At 38.2% G+C, this 25,419-nt stretch overlaps 1 protein-coding gene across 1 annotated transcript in view; it reads left to right on the top strand.

Annotated features, from left to right (window-relative positions):
- The window catches only part of MYO7B (myosin VIIB), a 136,773-nt gene that overhangs the window by 98,776 nt on the left and 12,578 nt on the right, over positions 1 to 25,419 (top strand). The window contains exons 31-40 of the mRNA XM_074301720.1: positions 2,896 to 3,063; positions 4,654 to 4,771; positions 4,884 to 5,010; positions 8,195 to 8,364; positions 11,492 to 11,673; positions 14,511 to 14,641; positions 15,866 to 16,023; positions 17,832 to 17,985; positions 18,528 to 18,686; positions 24,144 to 24,249. Coding sequence (XP_074157821.1) covers positions 2,896 to 3,063; positions 4,654 to 4,771; positions 4,884 to 5,010; positions 8,195 to 8,364; positions 11,492 to 11,673; positions 14,511 to 14,641; positions 15,866 to 16,023; positions 17,832 to 17,985; positions 18,528 to 18,686; positions 24,144 to 24,249 — 1,473 coding nt within the window. The remainder of the gene's footprint in view (positions 1 to 2,895; positions 3,064 to 4,653; positions 4,772 to 4,883; positions 5,011 to 8,194; positions 8,365 to 11,491; positions 11,674 to 14,510; positions 14,642 to 15,865; positions 16,024 to 17,831; positions 17,986 to 18,527; positions 18,687 to 24,143; positions 24,250 to 25,419) is intronic.

The raw sequence follows: 25,419 nt of genomic DNA, 5'->3' as shown, positions 1-25,419 counted from the left end.
TATGTGTAGCTGAAGTTTGGGAAAGGGAATATGTCATCGGAAATTATGCAATGGATAGAGCTCTGGGCCTAGAGTCAAGAAGACATAAATTCAAATTTTGCCTTAGACATTTAATGACTATGACCCTGAGCAAGTCACTTAATGTCAGTCTGCCTCAGTTTCCTCAACTGTAAAATGCAGATTAATAATAGCACTTATTTCCCAAGGTTGTTGTACAAATCAAATAAGACAATCTAGTTGTAAAGTACTTAGAACAAAGCCTAACATATACCAGATGCTATATAAATGCTAGCTATTATTTTTAGTATTATGAGTAAATTGAGGAACTAGGAGATTAGTATTTGAGAGGATATATATCTGTTGAATATGTATGACAAAAATTGAGATGGAAAAAATGTGAGCCAAGTTCTAAACTCATTAGGGAAAGAAAAATAGTGTCCTGGATGATGGTCAATAACAACTGACAGAATTTTAAATTGGGTAGTAAATAAGGATTAAGTGAAGCTCAAAGGAGAAGAGGTTATTAAGTCATAATGGTAGAGAGAGAGCATAAAAGTGTCAAGGAGGAGCAAAGATATTTCAGCTCCCCTACCTCAGCCAGTGAGAAGGAGATTTAAATAAAATTGTAATTAGTGCTGGAAAAAGCACCCTAGGAAGATGTGTCATCAGGAAGGATGAGAATATAAAAGGCATGAGAAAGGAAATGATTTAAAGATGAAAACAAATTAGAAGGAATGGGTGGCTTTAGAATGGGATCTTGGCAGGATTAAGTTGAGGGAGATGGGAATAAAAGATTGGAGGGTAGGGAGCAGAGAACAGGTTTGAATAACAACATCTAGAGATTCAGGATCATTAGGATGGGGAATGTATGAGAAACTGGAAGTGTGTCAATGATGAGGAATTGTAATATTCTAGCTAGCTTTTTGGAGGTGTAATACTCTGGTTAGCTCTCTGGAGGTCCTCCTAATGGGCCTTAGTTTCAGCAGAATAATCATCACAAAATGGTAAGAGATGAAGTCCAAAGTCTTTATTATTATCTCCTTCGCAGTCTGTTTCTTTTGCCTGGGGCAGGGCTAGCTTTCTGGGGAACCTGTAGACAGGCCTTGGTCTCAGGGGAGAAATGATGAAGGTAGGAGAGCCACCATGAGGCTGCTCAAGTCTTCTCCCCTCTGGCTGTTTGTCCCCAGTTTATATACTCTATTACAATTAAATTAATTCATCATACTGAGTATAAGCCAATCTTTATATCACTAGGGAACCATTATTTCTTGTAAGATTAAATCAGTCATACTGAACTAGACAACTATTAATCACCATGCTAAACTAGATAGCCATTGTCTTATCAATTCCACTGAGGTAACACCTTGTAAGAATCCTTGCCTCAAGTGTATTTCTACAGAGTTCTAATTCATTACACGGAATGAGACTGGGTAGGTTATTATTATCCTTAAGGTTTTGGTTTCAGGGGTGAGTCTTAAGGATTTAGGCAGCAGAGAGCTCAAAGAAATGGTGGTCTCTCACTCTCCAACAAAGGCAGGACAAGTCAGGAGCCCACATGAACTCAAATGGCATAATAGCAATGTAATAACAAAGCACTTCCCCTAAGAGATCTGGGGTACACTTTCCCACAAAGATACATAGATTTGGAGGGGGTGAAAAGTGAACATAACCCTAAGAAAATATATATTTAGGGAATACAACTGATGAAAAGAATTTACAACTCCAGAATAATAGGACCTCAAGGTCCTTACTTACTCTGAAGAATCTTTCCCAAGTTCAATTCAAGGCATGGGGTCCGTGATTGACAAGGAATTCTGCAACTAATCTAAGCTGACACCCCATAAATGCTAATATCTCAGCTGAAAAGGAGGCTTGACTAGATTTATTTCTCTCAGGGAACATCATAGGACCAATTTGCTGCTAGGTGAGGCTAAACAAGCCTTGCATACAAAAAACTTTCAAGAACAATATAAAGCTGTGTTAGATCATGGGATTCCAATTATAGGTAGAGATCTTAATCAGTGTGAGCTGGAATAATCAAGGAAGACTTCATGGAAAAGGTAGAACTTAATGTGGGCCTTAAGCTTGGGTAAAACTTGGGATAATTAGGAATATAAGAAGATAAAGGAAAAAATGATGTAAGCTAGGACCCAAAAAAAAAGATGAATACCTAAAAGAAAGCATAGTGCATGGACATGTTAAGAAAATTTTCCTGCCTAGAACAGGGGTTTGGACAAAGATGGGAAATTGAGTTGAGTTGGATGATATCTATTCTATTTTTACTCTGCTATCTGATTTCATATAGTCATTCCCTCTCTCTTAGCCAGAGGGTTGAACTAGATAATAACAAAGATTCTTTGATCTCTTCCACGTGATAATTGCATAACTAGATTTTTCTTGGGAAAGCAGAGGGTCAAATGAATATCTCTGGTACCTGACAGATCCTCAGACATAATACAAGTACCAGTGTATTTTATTTCACTAATAGTAAGGTCAGGACTATGATCAGCGCATCATTAAGCTTGAATCAGGACCCAACAATGCATCTGAGTCTACAAAAAGCAATTGTTATCTGAACTGGAGATCCTGTCTTTTTCTGCCTGAGATTATTTGGAAGAGAGGATGGTCCTAATAGGAGGCAGGGGGCTATATCAAATGACCTCTCCAAGTCATGTTTTTTGCTGGACTTTCTTCCTGTCCTACCTATTTTCACTCTCTTATCTTTCTAGGGATTAAGTGGACCCATTACTGATTATAGGAAGTAATGAAGAATAGTAAATTGGGTTGAACTGAGCATGGGCCCCAAAAGGAGAGGAGAGCAATACTTAAGGAGGAAAAGAACCCTTTTACTCCACTCTCCCACCAGACTACCTATAACCAATTGAACTTTTACAGGAGGAGGACCTGGTAGAGGTAGTAGCCAAACACTGCTACATTGAATTTGGGAGTTCCATCCAAAGAAGTGACATCCAGAAGACCCTTCCCACCTGCATCCCTGGGAAGATGCTCAAGACAAAGTCACAGGAACAGTGGGTCAACCTTGTGACTGCAGCCTGTGCAAAGGTCAGACCTCCAGATGGCAGCCATTTATTCTCCATTGAATTTCAATTTTAACACCATATTCTGGGCACTCTAGAGAGTACAGTGATGATGTAACATAATCTGTTCCTTGAAAGCTTACAGTAAAGGATGGCAGTGAACAATAATGATGTAACAAGCATGTATGTGTTCAGAGTAGGGGAGAGATTCCTGGGGGCTACAGAAATCCAGGAACTACTAAAAATCATAACAAAGAAGGGGAAGGAAAATATAAATCACATGAACATCTCTGGCATCATTTTGTTTGCTAAAGAATCATTGTGTCCTTCACACTTGCATGGCACCACTCAGGGGCTCTGACCAGGAGCTCTCCATGGTATGGGCTCCAATACTAAAAGACCTGCTTTGTCTGTAGAGCACAATCCATATGCTAATATCTCATTTAGTGAGCAAGAAGTAATCCTATTTAATTCATGGGAATAGAGTCTGTTATCAAGGCAGTTAATGTGAGCTAACCAAGAGGCTGAAAGGGTTTCCAAGATCTGGAAGTAGGCTCATCAGTCTTACCTTAAGAACAAAACAGAAAAGTATGGCTTAAGTCAGGTAAAAATTCAAGAGATTGAATATCTAAATAGATTTATGCTTGAACAAAGAGATAATTCCAATTTGCTCACTCTTCAACAGATGAGCAAGTTATATAGTCCTTTGGATTCCTAATTTGGGGCTAACCCCCATGTCCTTAGGAGCTGCTGGGTGGTGCAATAGATAAAGCACTATGCCTAAGTTCAAATATTTGACTGGTTCTATGTTCTATTTTCTAAGGATGATAGAATAAAAATGAAGGAAATGAAAAGGAAAAAAACAGGGATGAGAAAAAAAGCCAAGTGAGAGAGAGAAAGAGAAATACAGTGAAAAGAAGCATACAAAATGAGAGAGAGAAAGAGGATTACAGAGAAAAGAAGCAAAAAAATGAAAGTTCAGGCACAGAGAAACATCCAAAGAGAGGGAAATAGAAAAAAAAAATCTAAGAACAAAGCAGACAGAACAAACACAAAGAAAGGGAGGTATACACAGAGATGGAGCATGTACACAAGGAATTTCAGGAACTAAGATTTTCATCTTGTGCCTTCTCAGATGGTGGCACAAAAAGTTTTTAAATCTGTATTATAATTTTGTAAGCAAAAGCAATGTACTTTTTGATACTATGTTAAAGTCTACATGATATTATACGAGGCTTTATACAATTCACACATTTATTCAATCATTCAGTCATTCAACAAATATTTATGAGAAGACTTTTATATTCCAAACATTCTGAGATATAGGAATTTATCAAATATCCATTATGACTTTGTATGTTACAGAAAGAAAAATTCCATTAAGGGCTATATATGGCTCCCATAATGGTATTTTCCTACTTGCAGTATTCAAGATCATAATGAATGCTTAATAAATGTCTGTGTCTCGCAGCGTGTTTGGTACACAAGTCATTCCATAAATATTTATTGGGTGAATGAATAAATGTTTGAATGAATAAGTTACTGAGTAGATGAATGAAAATGCAGGCAAAAGTACCTCTGTTAGTTATCACAGAAAATGTTTTCTCCATTTTAGGCTCCCTGCATTCAAAGTCACTCCTCTCCACTATTGGTAAAGGAAGAAATTGTGACTATGGTTTGTTTTCAGTCGCCTCTACTATTCTCCAAGTTTTTTGAAGTTACCAAAATTTCAGGTAATAACAGCTAATTGGGAAGCGGGAATGGGGGTAGGGAGGTAGAATGGGGCAGAACTGAATCAGGGCACCATCCCCACTGCTCATAAAGGATATGGCATCCCATTTACAGGGCCCAGTCTGCCCAAGAATCAGCTGATTTTGGCCATTAACTGGAAAGGTCTCTGCATTCTTGACAAATCAGAGAAGAAACTTTTGGACTTGACTTTCCCAGAGATTACTGGCATAGTCACCAACAAGTAAGTGCTCTAAGCCAAAAAGAGATCTTTACCTGTCATGTGCCCTTTGGAGTAGCAAGGCTAACTATGTGTCCTTGAGCAAAATATTTAACCTCTTTAGACCTCAGTCCCTTTAACTGTAAAATAAAGGGATTGTACTAGATTAGTCTATCAATAAATCTTTATTAAGCACTCTGCTAAAGGCTAAAGATACAAAGAGAAGCAAAAAGAAAGATGATCCCTGCCCTCAAAGAATTTGCCTTCTGTTGGAGGAAAACAACATAAAAGGAGAACTGAAAGGTGGGGAGAAGGAGGTGTCTGAATTGGGTCAAAATGGTAGAATCGGGGATGGCTAATCTGGGGCCTTTTTCCAAAATAGAGGTCATAGAATGAATTCACCAAATAAGGCCCACAGGAATCCCAGATTAAATGGCCTCTAAGCCACTTTCCAGCTCTAAAATCTTATTATCCTATGATTAGAATGGGCTAAATGGTCAAGGATGGTAGGACCACTGATTCTCTCAAATCCTTGGATAAATCAGAAATGATAGAAGTGGAAATCCTGCATAGGGATATCTGTTGGTCAGTTGTGATTATTGACTCTTTTCTGTCTGGGGGTTTCCCTCAAAAAGAAATATTCAGAACCCTCACCCTACCTATTATCACATTATTATTATGATATTATTATCATAATAATTATCTGTCTGACTTCTGAACTTCATTTCTTTTATTTAATCACTAATCTTTTTAAGCTTGTATTAAAATACAGATGCCCTAGGGAGAGATGGTAACTTAAGTCCCTAACATTTCAGCGTGAATAAGTTGATCAGATCTTCCTTTTTGCTCAGGATAGTTGTAGCAATATAAAGGTTTGAGGTACTGAAAAGTTGGAAAGCAGAAGATGTGAAATATGGTCTGATAGATGAGGAACACACATATTACTTATTTATTTATTATTTTATTTTTATTTTTTGCTGAGGCAATTGGGGTTGATTTGCCTAGAATCACACAGCTAGGAAGTGTTAAGTGTCTGAGGCCAGTTTTGAACTTAGGTCCTCCTGACTACAGGACTGGTGCTCTATCCACTGCACCACCTAGCTTGCTCCCACACACATATTACTTAACAGTATTCTTTTACTTAATCACTATTCTTTCTAAGCTTGTATTAAAATAAGATGCCCTAGGAAAAGATGGTAACACATCAAGTCCCTAACATTTCAGTGTGAATAAGTTGATCAGATCTTCCTTTTTACTTAGGACAGTTGTAGCAATATAAAGGTTTGGGGTACTGAAAAGTTGGAAAGCAGAAGATGTGACATATGGACTGATAGATGAGGAACACAGGTATTACTTAACTTCACCAAGTTTGTTAAGGAATATCCCTTAACAAGAGCTGATCCCATCATTCTCAGACCACTTCAATCACTTAGCCTCCATTTCTTCTTTTTTCCCTTAAATAAATTTTATTATTTATTTTAAACATTAATTTTTAATTTTTGAGTTTCAAATTATCTTCCTCTCTCCTTTCTCTCTAACCCAGTAAGAAAGCAAGCAAAATGATATCAATTATATGTGCAAAATGTATTTCAATTTTTGCATTGTTGCAAAAAAGCAAGAAATATAAAGTGAAAAAAGTATGTTTCAGTCTCCACTCAAAGTTTATCAGTTCTTTCTTTGATTTTTCATCATGAGTCTTTCAAAACTGTCTTGGATCGTCATATTGATCAGAGTATTAGCCTCCTTTTCTCATATGCCCATCAGAAATTCAAGGCTAGTCCAGCAGATCCTCTCCTTCAATGTTTTGTCTCTTAGTGGGGGCAATGAGAAGGGGATGTAATTGTTAAACAGCTCTCTTACTTGTGAGAAATCCAAGCAGAAGACATACCTATCACCATCTGCCTCCCTAAAAGATATCTCAGCTTATACTGAAAGAGGGATGATGTTTCCCATCGCTTTAAAGACATGAAAAACTTCTTCCCAAATCTCCTTTTGTACTGGCATTAATCATATAACCAAGACAATTTATTTATAATCATACATATGATCAGAGGATTAGAAGGTAAATAATATATGAAACACCGAATGCTGTGGGCAGCAGCCAAGAGGATCAGATCTCTATTTCCTACTGTCTCTTTCTCCCTGACTGAGTAGAGTGGGCATCAGTAATAAGCATCCCATAATTCTGTAGTAGCAGTTCTCCAGAATCCTGAAAGAAAGGGATCCAGGATTTATTAAGCAACTAGGTGGTACAGTAGATAGAACGCTGGACCTGGAGCCAGGAAAACCTGAGTTCTAATTCAGTCTTAGATATTACAAGCCGTGTGATCACAAGACACTTAACCTTAGTTAGTCTTATTTTGTTCATCTGTGAAATAGGAATACTAGCTATTAGGTCACACACACACACACACACACACACACACACACACACACACACACACACAGTTGGCCCATCTGCAGCTTTTTGTTGAGAGAGAAGAAGAGAGAAGAAGAAAGAGAAATACAGTTCCTGGCATATAGAAAGCACTTATGTTGACTAACTCTACCAACTTCCTTATCCTATTAGATCAAAAGGTCCCCAAGTGAAGTCTGGGACAGAGTCTATTTGGCTATTTCTGGACTCTGACATCTTTATGGCAGCCTTTTCCAAGCAGCATTCCAGGAGTCAAGTGATTACATGTAGTTAGTAAAGTTATTATTATCTACACTTTACAAATGAGAAAAATTGAGGCTAAAAGAAATGAAAGGACTTGTCCATGGTCATAGTTTAGTGCCAGGGTCAAGATTCAAATCCAATATTTTCTTGCTTCTCTCCTGGTTTTCTAAACGTCATCTCTCTAATCTTTCCCTTTTGGCTTCTATTCTGGCACCATTTGAATTGAACCATATCTCTGGCCAGATTTTTTTAAGAAAAGCTCCCAAGTATGATGAATTGAAATTTCTCTTATTTTATTTTTCTCTCCTTCTTTACCATAGGAAATAACTTTAATGTTTTAAAGAGAAGTAGAAATAAATGTTGTAAAAAGAAGTAAAAACCACAGGGCCTAAATAATTCATATTCTGGTAAATCTGCAAATAAAACAATCCAATATGAGGAGAATCCATAGATTGAATTATTCACACATCCAAGCTGGAGAATAGTTTTCTAACTCTTAGGTCAGGGTTAGTCCTTGGCCTTTGTGATAACCAGCATTCTTATCCACAGGGCACTCCAGGTATCTAAGCAGAATTTCACCCTGTCCACCCTGAAGACAGAGGAATACGTGTTTATTTCCAGTGAGAGTGTGGCCATTGCCGAGTTAGTGGCCATGTTCCTGGGGGGTCTGAAGAAGAGATCCCTATATGCTATGGCCATAAGAGATAAGAAGTCCACAGGTATCCTGGTTTCAGGGAATAGGGGAGGGATGTGATATTCTGGCCAAGGCAGGCCAAAGACTGACCAAAGATTCCATGGTGGACAGTTGGGGTTGGATGGGAGTGGGAGTATTACTGAGGACAGAAGAGAACCCACATTCAAAAGTTCTTGACTAGGAAAGAGCCAGAAATATGTCAATAATCAAATAAGGTTAATGGAGCTAAAAGGTTAGAGACAAAACCTACTTTTTTCATTAGGAATAAGCTTACAACTAGCATCCATGAAGTTTGAAGGGGTCTAGAACTCAGCTTCTTAAACTGTGGATCTTAATCTCATATGGGGTCTCAGAACTAAATGTGGAGGTCACAAAATTATGATATAGTGTAAGTAAATGTTTGATTAGTATACCTATCTTATATACCTATATAATCAGGGTCACATAAAAGTTTATCAGGAGGAAAGAGGCTGTGAATGGTAAAAGTTTAAGAAGGCCTGTTCTAGAGAAGGGCTAGGTCTCTGGTGTTAGGCTGTAGGGATTCAATACTGAGGTCAATTTAACAATTTAATTAAAGAAACATTTAGCTATGGAATACTATTGTTCTTTAAGAAATGACCAGAAGGATGATTTCAGAGAGGCCTGGAGAGACTTACATGAACTGATGCTAAGTGAAATGAGCAGAGCCAGGAGATCATTATACAATATGGCAACAACAAGACTATATGACAATTAATTCTGATGGAAGTGGCTCTTTTCAACATTGAGATGATTCAAACCAGTTCCACTTGTGCAGTGATGAAGAGAGCCATCTACACTCAGAGAGAGAACCATGGGAACAAAGTATGGAACACAATATAGCATTCTCATTCTTTCTGTTGTTATTTGCTTAAATTTTGTTTTCTTTCTCAATTTAAATTTTTCTTCCTTCGTGATCTGATTTTTCTTGTGCAACAAGATAACTGTATAAATATGTGTACATATATTGGATCTAACATGCATTTCAACATATTTAACATGTATTGGACTACATGCCAGCTAGGGGAGAGGGTAAAGGGGAAGAAGGGGAAAATTTGGAACAAAAGGTTTTGCAAGGGTCAATGTTGGAAAAATTGCCTATGCATATGCTTTGTAAATGAAAAGCTTTAATAGAAAAAAAAGAAACATTTATTAAATCCCTACCATGTGTAAGACACCAGAGAGCTAAAGACAACACTGTCCTTGTCCTCAGATAGCCTGAATTCTACTTGACATTCTACTTGGCAAAAAGTTCTTTGCATTTGTTACATTCAGTATTCTGAGGGTCTATGCATCTCCTAGAACCAACTTTCTCTAAATCCCCCTCAGCCTTCTTCCCGGCTCTCTATGGGACAAGTCATATTTTTTTAACTTTTAAAAATTTTCAATAGTATTTTATTTTTCTAAATACATGCAACAATGATAGTTTTCATTGTTCACCTTTGCAAAACCTTGTGTTCCAAATTTTTCTTCTTCTCATCCCCCACCTAATTCAACAAACAATCCAATATAGGTTAAACTTGTACAATTCTTCTAAACATGTTTTCACATTTGTCATGCTCCATAAGAAAAAATCAGATCAAAAAGGAAAAACATGAGAAAGAAAGAAAGAAAAAAACAATCAAACAAACAAGAGGAAAAAGAAAAGATGAAAATACTATTCTTCGATCTACATTCAGTCCTCCATAGTTCTCTCTCTGGATGCAGATGACATTTTCTATTACAAGTCTATTGGAATTAGCTTAAATCAACTCATTGTTGAGAAGAACTAAGTCCATCACCAGTTGATCATCATATAATCTTGCTGGTGCTATGTACAATGTTCTCTTGGTTCTACTCATTTCACTTAGCATCAGTTCCAGTGGTTCCAGGCTTTTCTGAAATCAGCCTGGTAGTCATTTCTTATAGAACAATAATTGGGAAAAGACATCTTCAAGCAATGTCAGGCAGCATCAGGGCAGAACCCAGAGTCTCTGCTTAAAATAAGGAACATCCCACATTTGTATAAAGCACACAGAGCACTGACTTGCGAGTCAAGGAACCTCATTTCAGAGTCCATCCTGTCACTAATTCAGTAGGTACATGACTCTGGGCAAGTGACTGGCCTTTGCTAAATTTGACTCTTCATTTGAACTCCAGCCTCTATCCCTTCCCAAACCTCATTACTAACTGCCCCTTGGACATTTTCAACAATCCCCAAACAGAATTCATCATCTTCCCCCCATCAAAACCTATCCCTCTTCCTCATTTGTTTCTTTCAAGACTACCACCATCCACCCAGCAAGAGTCATCCCTGACTCTTAAATCTCTCTCCCTTTCACCAATACTTCTCCCTAACAGTAATTGACTTTTGTTCCAATTATCTACTAAAAGAGAAGTGTAGCATGTTATTCTTTACAGAGTTTATTATCTGGTCAGGGAAACAAGACACTTATACATATAGATAATCAACAGCATTCATGTAGCAATTTTAGTTTGGCAAAGCACTTTACAAATATTATCTCATTTGATACTATTGGAAATTATTATTCCCGTTTTGCAGTTGAGGAAATTGAGGTAGCCAGTAAGAGTTTGAGGCCAGGTTTGAATTTAGGTAAGTCTTCCTGACTCCAAGTTTGGGGCTTATATTAGCTGTGCCACCTTTTTTATCTATAAGAATGTTGAATGGTCTGAACGGGAAGCACTAGAATGGGCTGAAGTAATTGGGAAAATATCATGGGATACAAAGAAAAGAAGGGATCAGAATAGAGATAATAAAGAAACTATGCCTGACAGAGATAAATGAAGATGATAATGATGATGGTTCCAATGTGATGGTTAATGATTCAGTATTGGAGACTCTGAGAAGTCTCTGGAAGACTATCTCTAGACTCCTAATTCTGTAGGAAAGAGATTAAAATGAGAACCAGCATAACTCTATCCCTTCTAAAGAGGGATTCCAAAGAAACAGATAGAAACTAATATCACTATTATCTCCTTTTCTCTGGGTTTTTCTTAGCCTTGAGGCTCCAAAAATTACTGAATGCTCAATTTTCAGTACCAAGAGATAAAGTGTTAGCAATATCCCTCTCCCCCTTTGGAATAACCTATCATTCCAGGTAGACAATACCCTTTATTTATCTTTGGGCTTCCAGAAGACCCCACCATTCTAATGCATAAAAGAGGAGACTTGTTGATCCTGAGCAAAGATGAAGAGCTAGAGTTCAATGATAATTGGATCCTGGCCCACAATGAAAGAACAGACAAGACCGGAGCAGTATCCTTTGAAAACATCTATATCATCCCCACCATCATGAAGCCCACCCCTGAGATGATGGTAATGATGATTTCTTACATTTGTATCATTTTGTGCTTCTCAAAACACTCATACAACCTTGAATGTTCAAAAATAATTTTCCCATTTTACAGATGAAACTAGGGTCAGAATATTGAAATGGCTTACCCACAATCTTAAAACAAATTAGCAGCAAAATCAGGACTTGGACCCAATGCTCAGAACTTCTTTCATTATACCCTACAGAGCTAAATGTAAAGCAGAACTACAAGCTGCTTTTTTTCCTGTGGCCAAGATCTCTGAACTGCATCCTTTTTTTTTTTAATCATAAATGTATGCCCCTTCCCTATGTCCCCTGTCTTATGCTTCTCCCCATCACTTTTCTATCACTCCTGTTGAGTGTTCTATCCCTACCCTCAGCAAAGACCATTATCTGCCACAAGGTGGGTATAGAGAGTGGTTCTGTATCAGGGGAAGCTTCCACACTCCTTTCTGACTTGTGCATGGATAAATGTCTTTCTTGTTTTGCCCCAATGATGCCAAGATCAAAAAGCTTCAGGTCTCTGAGATTACAAGCCTTAGAACTGTGAAAGAGTATTAAAGTGACTGGTTTAGAAAGCCCAAAGGGATAGTCAACTATCAAACTATCTCAATTATTCATAGATCATAGAGTATCAGGGCCAGAAGGGATCTGAGAAGGAAAGTGATTGTGCATGGTCAATGCAGTTAGGGAAGCTAAAGCACTAAAACTCATGTCCCTGGATGTCCAGCTCTTTCACTGCTCAGTTCCTTGGTCTGAAAACAGAAGACTAGGTTGGATGATCTCTAGAGGTTTCTTCCTAGTCTGGAACTCTAAAAGCAAAGGTGTATTCTCAGCAAAGGCTAGAAAGCCTATTCCTCTTGGTGAAAATGGAAAAAAGAAGCTTCTGTTTCCTCTGAGACTCTACTTACCTCGAATTAAGCCTCCTGAGGGGAGGACAGAACTAGGTAGTGATGGCTGAGGATCTGGATACCACACCGAGAGTGGTTCTCTTCTCCGAGGCTCCTGCATCCTCTACAATGCTCACCACCCCAGCCCCACTCCTAAAAATACAGCATCATAAGGAAAACAATATAGATAATATTTGATTAATTAATTGTTTGATTAATTTAATTTAAAATTAAATTTAATTAATTAAAATTAAAATTTTTTGATTCATTTAAAACCTTGTTTGATGTTTTTACAGATTAGGATAATGAACTTCAGAGAGGACAATGACTTTTCTATTATCAGACAGGTAGTAAGTGGAGGAAAATTAAACCAGACTTTTTTGATTTTAAATCTGGTGCCTCCATCCATGAATTCACAAACATTTTTAATCCTTCAGATCAATTCCACAATAGTTATCCCTTTGCATGGCAGCAGACCAGCAGGACTAAGAACTTTTATTAATGGAGAGTGTATTAATCCCTCAATCAATAGCATTTATTAAGCACCAACTATGAGTTTCGGATTTAAGCAATAAGAATACAAAGACAAAAATGAAATAATCCCTGCTCTTATGGATTTTACATTCTATTAATAGAGGCAACAGGTACATATGCAAAATGAATATAAAGTCTTTTGGGGGGGGGTGGGAGGAGATAGTAGTATCAGTAGGGAATTAGGAAAGCATTCCCGTAGAAGATGGTGCCTTAATTTTGAAATATACTACGGTTCTAAGTTGGATGGAAAGAAAGAGAGCATGGTGGACATGGAAGGTAGCATGACATCATAAGTGAGACACAGGAAGAAGGCCAGTTTGACTGGACTTTAGGGGATATGGAGGGAAGTAGAATATAATAAGCCATATTGGAAGCAGTTTGAGAAGGGCTTTAGATGGTAAATAAGGGAGTCCATAATAGGTTGGAACTAAGCAGTGAAGGGTTTTAAATATCAGGTTGAGGATTTTAGATTTAGATTTTTTTTTCTCTGACCCAGTTCAGAGAAGCTATTGAAAATTTCTGAATAGAGTAGTAACATTGTTAGATCTGTATTTTATAAATATTGATTCAGTAGCTATAAAAGAGGTGGACTAAAGAGGAGACACACTGGGAACAGGGAGGTTATTGGAGGTTATTGCTCTAGTCCAAAGGAGAAATGGCAAAAGTCTATACTAAAATTCTTGCCACCTACCTTTCCCATAAACGAAAAGAGTGGGGTTTAGTAGAAAATGGGAAAAAATGAGACCGATGGAAAAGAGATTATGGGGGTAAAATGGACAAAAATTGGCCACTAGGAGCATGTGCAAGACAGGGAGAGGGAAGAGGTAAATTTTCTAGCCATAGGATGGAAAAGTAGAATTCATCAGGGTCCCCACCTTCCATAGTCAGCTGAGTGGAAGAGGAAGAGAAAGAGAGAGTGAAAATGAGAGTGAGAGAAACTTCAGTTGCAGAGTCCATCAGTTTTCTCTCTGGAAATGGATAGCACTTTTTCATCATGAGGAAAGCAAACCAACTAGATGATATTACTAGTGGGTGTGCCTGTGTGGATAGAGAGAAGGGGTGGGTATGTCAGAGATGGTTTTAATGTAAAAACATTATAATAGCAGCAATTTGGCTATGTGGAGTAAGTGTGGGTGAGGAGTCTGAGTAACTAAGAGGAAAATACTTAGGTTAGGTGTTAAGTTCTGTGCCAGAAGTCACACTGTCTCTTCTCTGATGTGTCCTTGGCACTTTGTGCTGAGTGCATGGCTATGTCATCAACTGAAAAAGATTAGGGTCTGGGATTATGGACAGGTGCTTTCCTATTTGAAGAGCCCTTCCTCCAAGCCAGGCCTCAAGCATTCGGCATATAATCATGGGACATTATCTTATTGGGGCACAGAAGAGTGTTTCACTTGGGGTATCTGGTTTTTTAGAGTCTCTTGGCAATGTCCCCTGAAGATCGGAAGCTGGCCATCCAGAATGCACCGCCACAAGAACAAGAACAAGAAGAAGGGTCAAAGGGAAAGGCATATACCCTAGAGGAGTATTCCTATGAGTATTTCAGGTAATACCCCTAGGAAAAATACCCTCCAGAATCACAAACAGGTGAGATTTGGATACAGACACCCAAGGAAAGAGATTCCACAGTTTAGCTTCCATCAACATCTTTTCATCCATTTTATGGATACATTTTGCTTTGACACATCAGATATAACCCAACAAACATATAGCCAATGCCACTAAACAAAATATGCTCTCCAAGAACAATTAAGAAAATTTCTCAAAAGGAGGATTGCAATGGGCAGTATTCAAACTTTTATCCCCCCAAAAGTAGAATGTAAACTTTGACTTCAATCCTTTGGTATCCGTGTGGTGCATGGTCTTGACCTGAGTTTTGTTGCTGTTTAATGCTGTCTTCATTTACTTCAGGGTTTCTTATTTTTTTGTGTGTCATGGATCCCTGGGCAGTCTACCAAGTAGACATGCCATAGACTCCTTCTCAGAATGATGCTTTAAATGCATAAACAAAACACATCAAATTACAAAGGAAAACAGTCTTTCTCTGAATGATGCTTATTTCATAGTAAAAGAAATGCTAAATTTCAGGAAGCAGTTAGTGAAAATAAAGATGTAAATTTTTTCATCTAGGTTCGACCATTCCTGCAAATCTACAAGAACTCCCAATTTTTGTTATTATAGTCATCTTTTGGCTTTTCTTTCTTCTGTATATATCATTCTATATAAGTTTTCCTCTGTGACTCTAGGTTCTTCTTACAGCTCAAAGATTTCAATATTTTTATATAACATCATTTGGTTAGCCATTCCCTTATCACAGGGTACATAGTTTAGTTGCTTAGAAAGTTGTGAGGGATAAAACTATAAAATAAGGCAGGTGGGGCCAATTTGTGGATACTTTAAACAGATTTGTATTAGTTCAATAAGTCTTTGTCAGCCCCATAAGAAAGACTGAGAAAAAGGGTGAGGATCCCAATTCATGGGAGCCAAAGTTTTGTCTCATTCATTTCACATTTGTTCCTCCCTCTTTCCCTTTTTCTTCCTCTCCACCATTTACTTTTTGATTCTCTCAGACATTTCCTTTTCCCAAACTTTAGCCAGCTGGTGATTTTCTCTCCTTTTACTCCCTACTTATCTCCTATCCAATCCCTCTTGTTTAAGCTTTAGGATTCTTTCCCTCTAGTCTTAGTCTTGACCCTGCTATTCCAACTGATTGATTCCATTATCTCAACAAGAGTTCTTAGTCCACAACCAAGCTTTTCTCTTTTCCTAGGCCCCCTGACAAGGAAACTATGAACAAAGCCATGTTCCCCAAGGCTCGGGGTAAGAGCCAGATGTGGGAGTATTCCCGGGAGCCTCTCAAACTACCTTTACTGAAAAAAGTTCATGCAAATGTGGATTTTAGAGACATCGCCTGCCAGACCTTTGCTGATATCCTTTCTCTGATGGGCTGAGCTTTCCTCCCCAATTCCATGGAATGGGGGCGGTTGGGGAAGTACTGTCCTTTGGTAGGGATTCCTCCTTAATACGACCTCATGTTGAGGTGGGAGGCAGGGATTCCTCTTATCTCTTCCATGTAGTCTCCCCAGTACAATTCATGTTTTACGTCCCTCAGGAAGAGAGCTAAGAGCAGCCTGGCCTCCTCAGGATAAGCAATAAGTCACTGGTGTCCCAAGTTGAGAAATTGGAGAAAAAGAAAAAATAGCTACTCAGTCAAAAGTCACAGAATAACAAGTGCCAAACAAAGACTTGAAGCTTCAGGAGGTCCTGAGTCACAAATCTTTTACCCAATCTGGGCCTAGTATGCTCCTCTGCCTACCATATGGGATCTACACTGCAGAGAGATATCCAGAAATCTTTGCACCTAAGGCAGGCAAGTAATCCCCCCACCCCCAGGAAACAGGAGACTTGCTTCTATGTTGTTGAAGGAGGAAACACTGTGGAAGGAACTCACAATTACCCTCCCTGGGGATGGGGTCAGTGCTGTGAGGATAAGAAATTCCTCCCTGGACAATGTTGCCAGCCAAATTTATTCTATAAATTCCTGTAATTTTCAAAAGGCGTGCTGAGTTGCCATTAACAAAGAAATTCTGGAAAGAATAACAGGGTCAACTGTTCAAGCTATTATTTCACTGAGTTCCTGCTGGGTCATAGTTACTCTGTTTTGAGACCCTGGGAACAAAGTCCCATGGCTCCATTCTATTTAAAGTCTGAAATAATGACTATTCTTACCTGCTTTGTAAGTTTTCATTAACCTTAAAAAAAATTCTCAAGAAAGTTTAAACTCCTTAGAGGCCATAAATTTAAATTATGCTATAAAATTTTAATCAGAAACAAATTAACTGAAATTCTTTCACCACCCTCAGCTTTAGGGGGAAAAGTGACAAGTGACAAGACAACAAGCTGATATTTGGAATTTAATAAAAAGAAAAAAAAAAGCAACTTCCCTGGAGTGCTCAGCACTCATTGAGCTGCTCTACCTATTCAAGAAAATGTTGAATCCATAAAGATCCTCATCAAGAAAGACAAATTCAATCCTGGTCACTAGATTGGACTGTCTGAGATGGGAAAGGAGATTCAAATCATTTTTAGCAACAGTGTAAAATCAAAAAGAAGTTTCAAGTTCACTTTTCATTACCTCCCCCCAGAATTCAATAAATCAGAGCCCCATCATCACCATTCTAATAACTGATATTTATTTATTTATTTAGCTGACACTATATATGCAGGGTAGCAGCTTAAAACTGTACTTGGACTCTTGGAACACCCAATATTACATCATTCAAGCCTCTTAACAATCTTATGAAGTTGGTTTGATAAATATTGTTTTTGAAATGGAGACTCAGAGATCTTATATGACTGACCTACAATCCCACAGCAAGTAAATGGCAGAGGGAAAATATGAACTATAGGCTATAGATTTAGAGCTAAATAGAAGGGGCTTTAAATGTTATTTAATCCAATCCCTTTATTTTATAAAGAAACTGAAGCATGAAAACTAAAATTTAGTGACTTTTGTAGGGTTACCAGCTGAGGAGCTGTCTGAGAAAGGATTTGAACTCAGGTCTTTCTGATTCCAAGTCCAGTGCTCTCTCTTCCTGGTCACCTAGCTGTCTCTAGCTCACCCCACTAGTTGAATTTGCATATTAAAATGCATATATGCCTTCCTGAGTCTCCATTTCCACTTTCCTGCCCTACCAATCTTTAGCAAATTCTCCTTTTCCTTCACTATCTCCCACCCATCATGAAGTACATGGGAGACTACCCATCCAAGCAGGCCAGAAACCCAGTGGAACTCACCGACCAGATCTTCACGGCTCCCCTCCAAGAGGCTATATTGAGAGATGAAGTGTACTGCCAGATCATGAAGCAATTGACAAACAACACCAAGAGGTAGGCTATAAAAATTTATTCCAAAAATTGTTTTTTAAAGATCACAGAGCCCAAGTTTTAAAAAATCCTGTTTTAATAACCAATCTGAGAATTATTTTACATGATTATGCCTATTTACTATAAGATTTTTTTTCCTTTTTTCAGAAGGTATGAGACAAAAATAGATTTATATATATATATATATATATATATATATGCACATATACATATGCGTGTGTGTCTACACATACATTTATGACCCCATATAAATATATATACATATATGTAAGTGTATATGTGTGCATACATACAAACACACATATGATGTGATATATATGATACACCTTAAAGGGTAGAAGATCAGGTTGGGTTTAAGGCTCTCTTATATTTCTCCATATTGTTCCCTAAGGCTGATTGTGTAGGAAACATATAGTTCTTGTCCCCTGGGGCTCTCCAGGATTCAGTATATAGTAGGTTTCCCAAAGGCTTCCCAAAGCTCTCAGAGATCAGTTCTCTCCTTATTGGCCATGATGGGTGGCAAGTGATGGTGGTTCCTTCTCCAGTTACAGCTTGGAGCGTGGCTGGCAACTTCTGTGGCTCTGTACCGGCCTCTTCCCCCCCAGTAAGACCTTGCTGCCACACACCCAGAAGTTCATCGAGTCAAGGAGGAAGAAGCAACCCATAGCACCTGACTGCAGCAGAAGGATTCAAAGGGTGATGAGGTAATCGCACCTCCTTTCAGTCAACCAGGTTCTATTGTATTAAATACTATCAAAGAGATAAGAAAAGGAGAAATTCTCAGGCTCAAGAGCCTGATTCCATTCTGATTGAGGAAATCAATATTCGCTCATATTGGACAGGTGGGGAATAGTACAGGAGAGAATATAATCAAATTATCGTTTTAGTTAGAAGACCTTAGTATAGGTCAGAGTAAACTAGAGGACCTTCTAGAGGGGGTGAAATTTGAGCTGGGTCTTCAAAAATGGTAGAATTTGGATAAACAAAGAGAATGGGCAAGGGGCAGAGAGAATGGGGGGAGAAAGTCTGGCACATATTGAGCAAGGAGGAGACCAGACTGAAGATGAAAGACCTGCTCATACTTGCTGCTTTAGAAGTTGAAGCTGTTCTCAATGAACTAGCCCGGGATGGGTCATCTGAGTCTCTTGGCTCCTTGCCTCCTTTTTGGCCATATTTCCTAATTGTTGGCAGCTCCCCTGCCTAAGTCTAACCTTAGGGGGCAGACTCAGTAGAAAACTTGTTAAAGCCTTCCCCCAACTCTGATGAAAAGGTTGGGCGGAAAAAGAAATGCTAGGTGACATATCAAATGAGCTTTCATGTGATTATGAGATTATAATTCTGTGGATTATCTGTGGCTATCAAAAATCCTCTTCCTTGTGGTTTCAGAAAACCAGGAGTAATTCATAGATCAAGTAACTGTTTCTGTCTATCTTTTTAAGATAGATATTTCTCTCTTTTAATCTCTTACCCCTCTCCATCTCTGTCATTGTCTCATTCTTTCTCTGTTTCATTCTCTCAGTCACACTGCCTCTCCCTCTCTGATGCAATCTTCCCTGCCACATGTGTGTTTTCTCTATAACACAATTTTGGTTTCCCTCTGACATGTTTCTTTCTCTTCCCCTTTTCCCTCTCTTTCTCTGCCTTGCCCTCTCTCCCCTTCTCCCTTCTTTTCCACTGTCTATTTCTCCTCCCCTCAACTTGTGTTCCTCTGAAATGGTTATCTTTTCCTTTAAGCCCTCCTTTCTTTCTAATTTCCTATTACTGTCAAGGGTACTACCAGCCATCTAGTGATCCAGACTCACAACCTGGGTATCATCCTTGATTGCTCGCTCTCTCACACATTCAATCAGTTGGCAAGTCCTTTTGATTCTGTGATATGAAACTTCTCTGGTATATACTCACTTATCTCTTCAGCCTCCACTGACCAGTTCCAGGCCCTTACCACCTCACACCTGGACTATTGTAAGAGTCTTCTCTTACTCAGTTTTCTTCCCCCACTCCAGTCCATCTATTTGTCTTTTAAGCTCTTCATAACTTGGACCTTTCATACTTTTCCAATCTTCCAATATTTTACTCCCTTCCAACCACTCTGTGCTACAATGTCACTGCCTTTTTTGCTGTTCCTCACACAAGATGCTTCATGCCCATACTCAAGGCATGCCTGGAATGCTTTTCAGCTGTGTCTCTGCTTTCTTTCAAGGCCCAGCTAAAATCCCGTCTTCTAAGAAAGCCTTTCCTGATCCTTTTAGTTCTCATGCCTTCCCTCTGGGATTATCTCCATTTTGTCCTGTATATATACTTATTTGTACATAATTGTTTGCATGTTGTCTTTCTCATTAGACTGTGAATTCTTTATGAGCAGAGGTTGCTTTTTGCCTTTCTCAGTATCCCCTGACACATAGTAGATGCTTAATTAACATATATGGATTTTCTCCAATTGTCAACCTTATTCCTTTTTCTCCATCTCTTACTGCTCCCACCTCTCTCTATGGTCACACCAGTGGGGTTGAGGGAATAAAAGTGAGTTGGATGATCACAATAAAAGTGATCTGGGCAGCAGCCTCTCTGAGGACATAGGAGTTATTGTGCCTTGGCTAGGGCTGTTTTCTCAAGGAGAAACTGTGGGTGAATTTGGAGGGAAAAGGCCTGAGACCTGAGGAGTGAAGAAGCTTTGGACCCAGAGAAAGCTGGTTCCCACAGAAATTTCTTACTATTTCCTAGTTTAATATACTGACCTCTTTCCTCCTCTAGCCAAAGATGATAGATGGTATGTAGACTTCCCTCATTTCAAATTATTTGGCATTGGGCTCTAGCTGGATGTCCACATGGCACAGTGCCAGGAGGACTTTACTCCAAATATCTCTCAAACCTTCCCTAGTCATTGATCTGACTTGACTGGCCAAGTTGGGTACAGCTCCTTTTTCCACTCCCCTCCATTTCTTTAGTTTGAACACTGAGAAAGAGAAACTGAGCTAAGGCTGCCCGAGGGTGTTGGGACTGTAGATACAGACAAATACATTGATCTCCAAAAATGGCAAGTTAGTGCCATTCCATCTTGGATAGAAATTGTAGCTGGAGGGATGGAGGTTAAGCAAAAAGAGAATTACCCTAAAGAAAGAGCTTATCAAACTCCAAATAAAACTATAAACTCTCTGATGGAAATAGTAGGAATTATAGGTAGATATCTTAATTGTCTCTGTTTTCTGGAAGGATTTAGGAGAAGCTTGCTCAGAGACAGGAAAATGAACAAAGTATCTTAAATCATAGGATTTAGAACTGGAAGGAATCTTAAAATTGTATAGTCCCTATCGTGTTATAGAAAAGGAAATGAGACCTAGAGGGATTGATAGACTTGGTTAAAAGCCCATAGGTAGTACAAAGACAGATCTAACTCTAAAATTGAAGGCTCTCTTCACTAGACCATACAAAAGAAGATTTCTAGCATAAGGTCATGATGCAAAGAGAATGAGATGGCTTGCAGGTTTCCCTAAAAAGGTTCAGAACAAATACAAGTTTATTATATACTCCATGCACAAATAGAAAGTTGCTCACCAAAGGTTATGAGTCTTCCCTGTAACACATGAAGCTTAAATCCTCCCAAAGTAAATGCTACTTGTCTCAGAGAATAGAATTTCTTGTCATTCAAAATGTGCATTTATAAACATTGATATTTAAAAGCATCCTTCATGACCCCCCTCTGAATATCCTAAGAAGCTTCCTACTTTGTCATTATTCCCAACTTTGGATCCTGTGGCCACTGCCACTCACCCTTCTAAACCAAGAGCAAAAAGGTGGTGACATCTATGCAAACAGACCTGACCTTGAGACAGATCCCAGAAGAGCTTCTAGGACTTCAGTGGTATCCCTTCAATCTACAGCTGGAGAAAGCACAGCCTGGCTGCCTTGCAAGAAATTCACTGTTCTATGAGTGAATGAATCCTTTATTCAGGGACTGAACAGGGAGGCTTTCCCCAGAAGCCACAGGCTGGGGAGGGTCAAGGACAGTTCCAGCCGGAAAGTAGCCCCAAACATAGCACATTGCAGCTTTTATCTTCTTTTGTGGGGAAAAACAACACAGATGTTAGAATGTTACCATGAGAAAAGACCTCAGGGATCGAATAGCCAACTCCCTTAATTTATAGTGGAGGAAACAAGGAATAAAGTAACTTAGCTGGGATCCTATTGCTAGTTTGTTTCTAAACTAGGACTATGACTTGACTCCTAGTTCTTATTCTGATATGCCTTCCTTCATATAATGTAGAAAGAGATCATTGGATGAGAGATTTAGATCTTGATAAATCTTTGAAAGCCATCTAGTTCAATCCCCTTGTTTGTAAAATCTGAAGAAAAAGTGATCAACTATGAAAGACTTGATTCTTCTTAGCAGTTCAGTGAATCCCAATAAACTCTGAATAGAAAATTACATCTGCAACCAGAGAAAGAATTAAAGAGACTGAATGTAAATCAACATATATTATTTTTTCTGCTTTTTTTTTTAAATCTCTCCATTGGTTTTTCTCATTTGCTCTGATTTTTCTCTCTCAACATAATTCATAAAACAAAGTGTATTAAAAATAAATAAACTAAAAAAGATTTAAAAAATAAATTTTGATAACAGCAAAAATCTGAAGAAGAAAGGTAGTATAGAACACTAACAACAAACTTTGATACCCTTACAGTTTTAGTCAAATTCTGACCTCTATCAATAATGAGCTCTAAAAGTCTTAGATTGAAATTGTTAATTAATTTTGGAACCAAATTTCTCAGCAGTGAATCAATCAGTCAGTAAACAACAACAAAAGTACCTACAAACAAGCATTCACTAAATTTATTCTGTACTGGGAGCTTGATCAATGAGAACCAGTCTTTAGGAATACCCATTCATACAACAGGCATTCATTCATTAAGTATCTGTTATGGGCAGCTAGGTGGTCCAATGGATAGAGCACCATACCTGAAACAGGAAGTGTCCAAATCTTGCCTCAGACACTTACTATTTGTACAAGCCCTTCACTGCATTCAATGCAATCTCCAGTCATCCTGATCTTTATCTTGCCTCTGGACGCTGATGACTTCAGAGGAGAAAGTGAGGTTGGTTACTTGCATGTCCTCACTCAAATCAAATTCACCTGCAAGTCATAGTAAGACCTTCCGGATATCATGGTCCTTTTTGAGAACAAAGGACAACCAATAAATGAATGATTCTGGGCAAGTCACTTAATCCTGTTTATCTCAGTTTATCTCATCTACAAAATGAGGTGAAGAAGGAAATGGAAACTACTCCAGTATCTTTGCCAAATAGGATCACAAAGAGTCAGACATGGCTGATACAACTCAACAACAACAATTTTGTGCTAAACATTGAGAATGCAGAAAAAATTGAAACAACCCCTGGCTTCACAGAGTTTATATTCTATTGGAAAGAAACAACATAAGCATAGATACATAGAAAATAAATTAAAGTAAATTCCATTGGGTGGAGAGATGTTAGCAAATGGGAGAATCAGGAGAGGTGGCCCTTGAGTTAAACATCTAAGTGTTCTTCAACATAGTTGATGAGAGAAGGGGAAGACATAGCAGGTATCAGAGATAGGTTGCACAGAACCATGAAGACAGGAAATTAATTAATAATAATTTATATTTTATGTTATATTAACATTTTATAACATTATATTCTTTTATTATATAATTATATAATACTTTAAGGTTTGCAGAGAACTTTACAGATATAATCATTTTATCCTTATAACATCTCTAGGAGATAGATGCTATTATTATCCTCATTTTACAAATGATGAAACTGAGGCAAAAAAGGTTAAATAACTTGCCTAGGTTCACATAGCTAGTCAGTGTCATCTGCACTTATCAGTTGCTTAAAAGGAATATTGTAAATGGGAACAGCAATTTCTCTGGATCTTCAAATGCATACAAAAAAATAATGGATACAGATCTGTTATTGGTAGGATTAGTTTGCTCTCACTGTCACCCTTCTGTGACAAACAGAGACCATCTAGAGTCACTGAATAAAATTATTTGGCCCATTCAAAGTTTGAATCTGAAATCTCAGTTTTATTAACCCCATATGCTGACCTACTGAGCTTTCAAATACAGATAGTTCTGATGCTGATCTTGGCCATACTCTTTGTGCTGTTCTTTTCTAGGATTGGCCCCCGGAAGTATCCCCCTCACCACGTGGAAGTGGAGGCCATTCAGCAGAACATCACCAGAATATGTCACAAGGTTTACTTCCCCAATGACACAGATGAGGTGAGAGGTCTATGCATCTTCTCCAAGTATGAGCTCCTCCTGTAGCCTCTGTCTAGGCATCGGACCCTGTACTTAGGTCTGCTAAAAATTGGATGTTATTAGTGGTGTGCTAGTAAATATTTAACAATTGGCTCTTCAGAAAGGAAAAATGTACCCATAATAACCTTCTTTTTTTTTAATAACTTTTTATTGACAGTACAAATGCATGGGTAATTTTTTACAACATTATCCCTTGCACACACTTCTGTTCTGATTTTTCCCTTCCCTCCCTCCACCCCCTCCCCTAGATGGGAGGCAGTCCCATACATGTTAAATATGTTATAGTATATCCTAGATACAATATATGTGTGCAGAACCGAACAGTTCTCTTGTTGCATAGGAAGAATTGGATTCAGAAGGTAAAAATAACCTGGGAAGAAAAACAAAAATGCAGTGTTCCTTTTCTGGGTGTAGCTGATTCTGTCCATCATTGATCAATTGGAACTGAATTAGATCTTCTCTTTGTTGAAGATATCCACTCCCATCAGAATACGTCCTCATACAGTACTGTTATTGAAGTGTGTAATGATCTCCTGGTTCTGCTTATTTCATTCAGCATCAGTCCATGATACCCTTCTAAATTTAATCTACATTATTAACACTTTATCACTTTTTTTAAGTAAAGACAATCAACAAAACAGTAAGTAAAGGAATGATTTCTAGCATTTGCTAATTTTTGAGGTGTAAATGCTCACAGTGAAAACTTAACAATTGGCTCTAAGCCAGGTATGATTTGGAGCTATCACCCTCAAGCTATTATTAGTCTGATTCCTGAAGAGGCAGGTAGCTATCTATTAGTTTTTGAAGGATAATGTCCTAGCTAATCTTCTCTGAACTAGAGAAAGCAGAAGTGGTAAAGAAGAGAGAATTTTTAACTCATTTTTTCCCTTTTTTAAAAAATATTTTTTACAGGTGCTTTCTGCTTCTATATCATCATTTCCAGATAAATACATTTTTCATCCCTACCCAGGAAGTCATTTTTTGTAAAAAAAAAAAAAAAAAAAAAAATGGAGAGTTGGTGGGAAGGCAAACTTAGGAGCACAAGTCTGACAATTTATGAAATGTTTCACATCTATAGTCCACCTGAGTAAAGGTCGGTGAGAAGTATACTTTCTCAGATTCTCTCTGAGG

Source organism: Sminthopsis crassicaudata, chromosome 3, assembly GCF_048593235.1.
Source record: "Sminthopsis crassicaudata isolate SCR6 chromosome 3, ASM4859323v1, whole genome shotgun sequence".
Lineage (NCBI taxonomy): Eukaryota > Metazoa > Chordata > Mammalia > Dasyuromorphia > Dasyuridae > Sminthopsis > Sminthopsis crassicaudata.
This window is presented reverse-complemented; position numbering and strand designations above follow the sequence as displayed.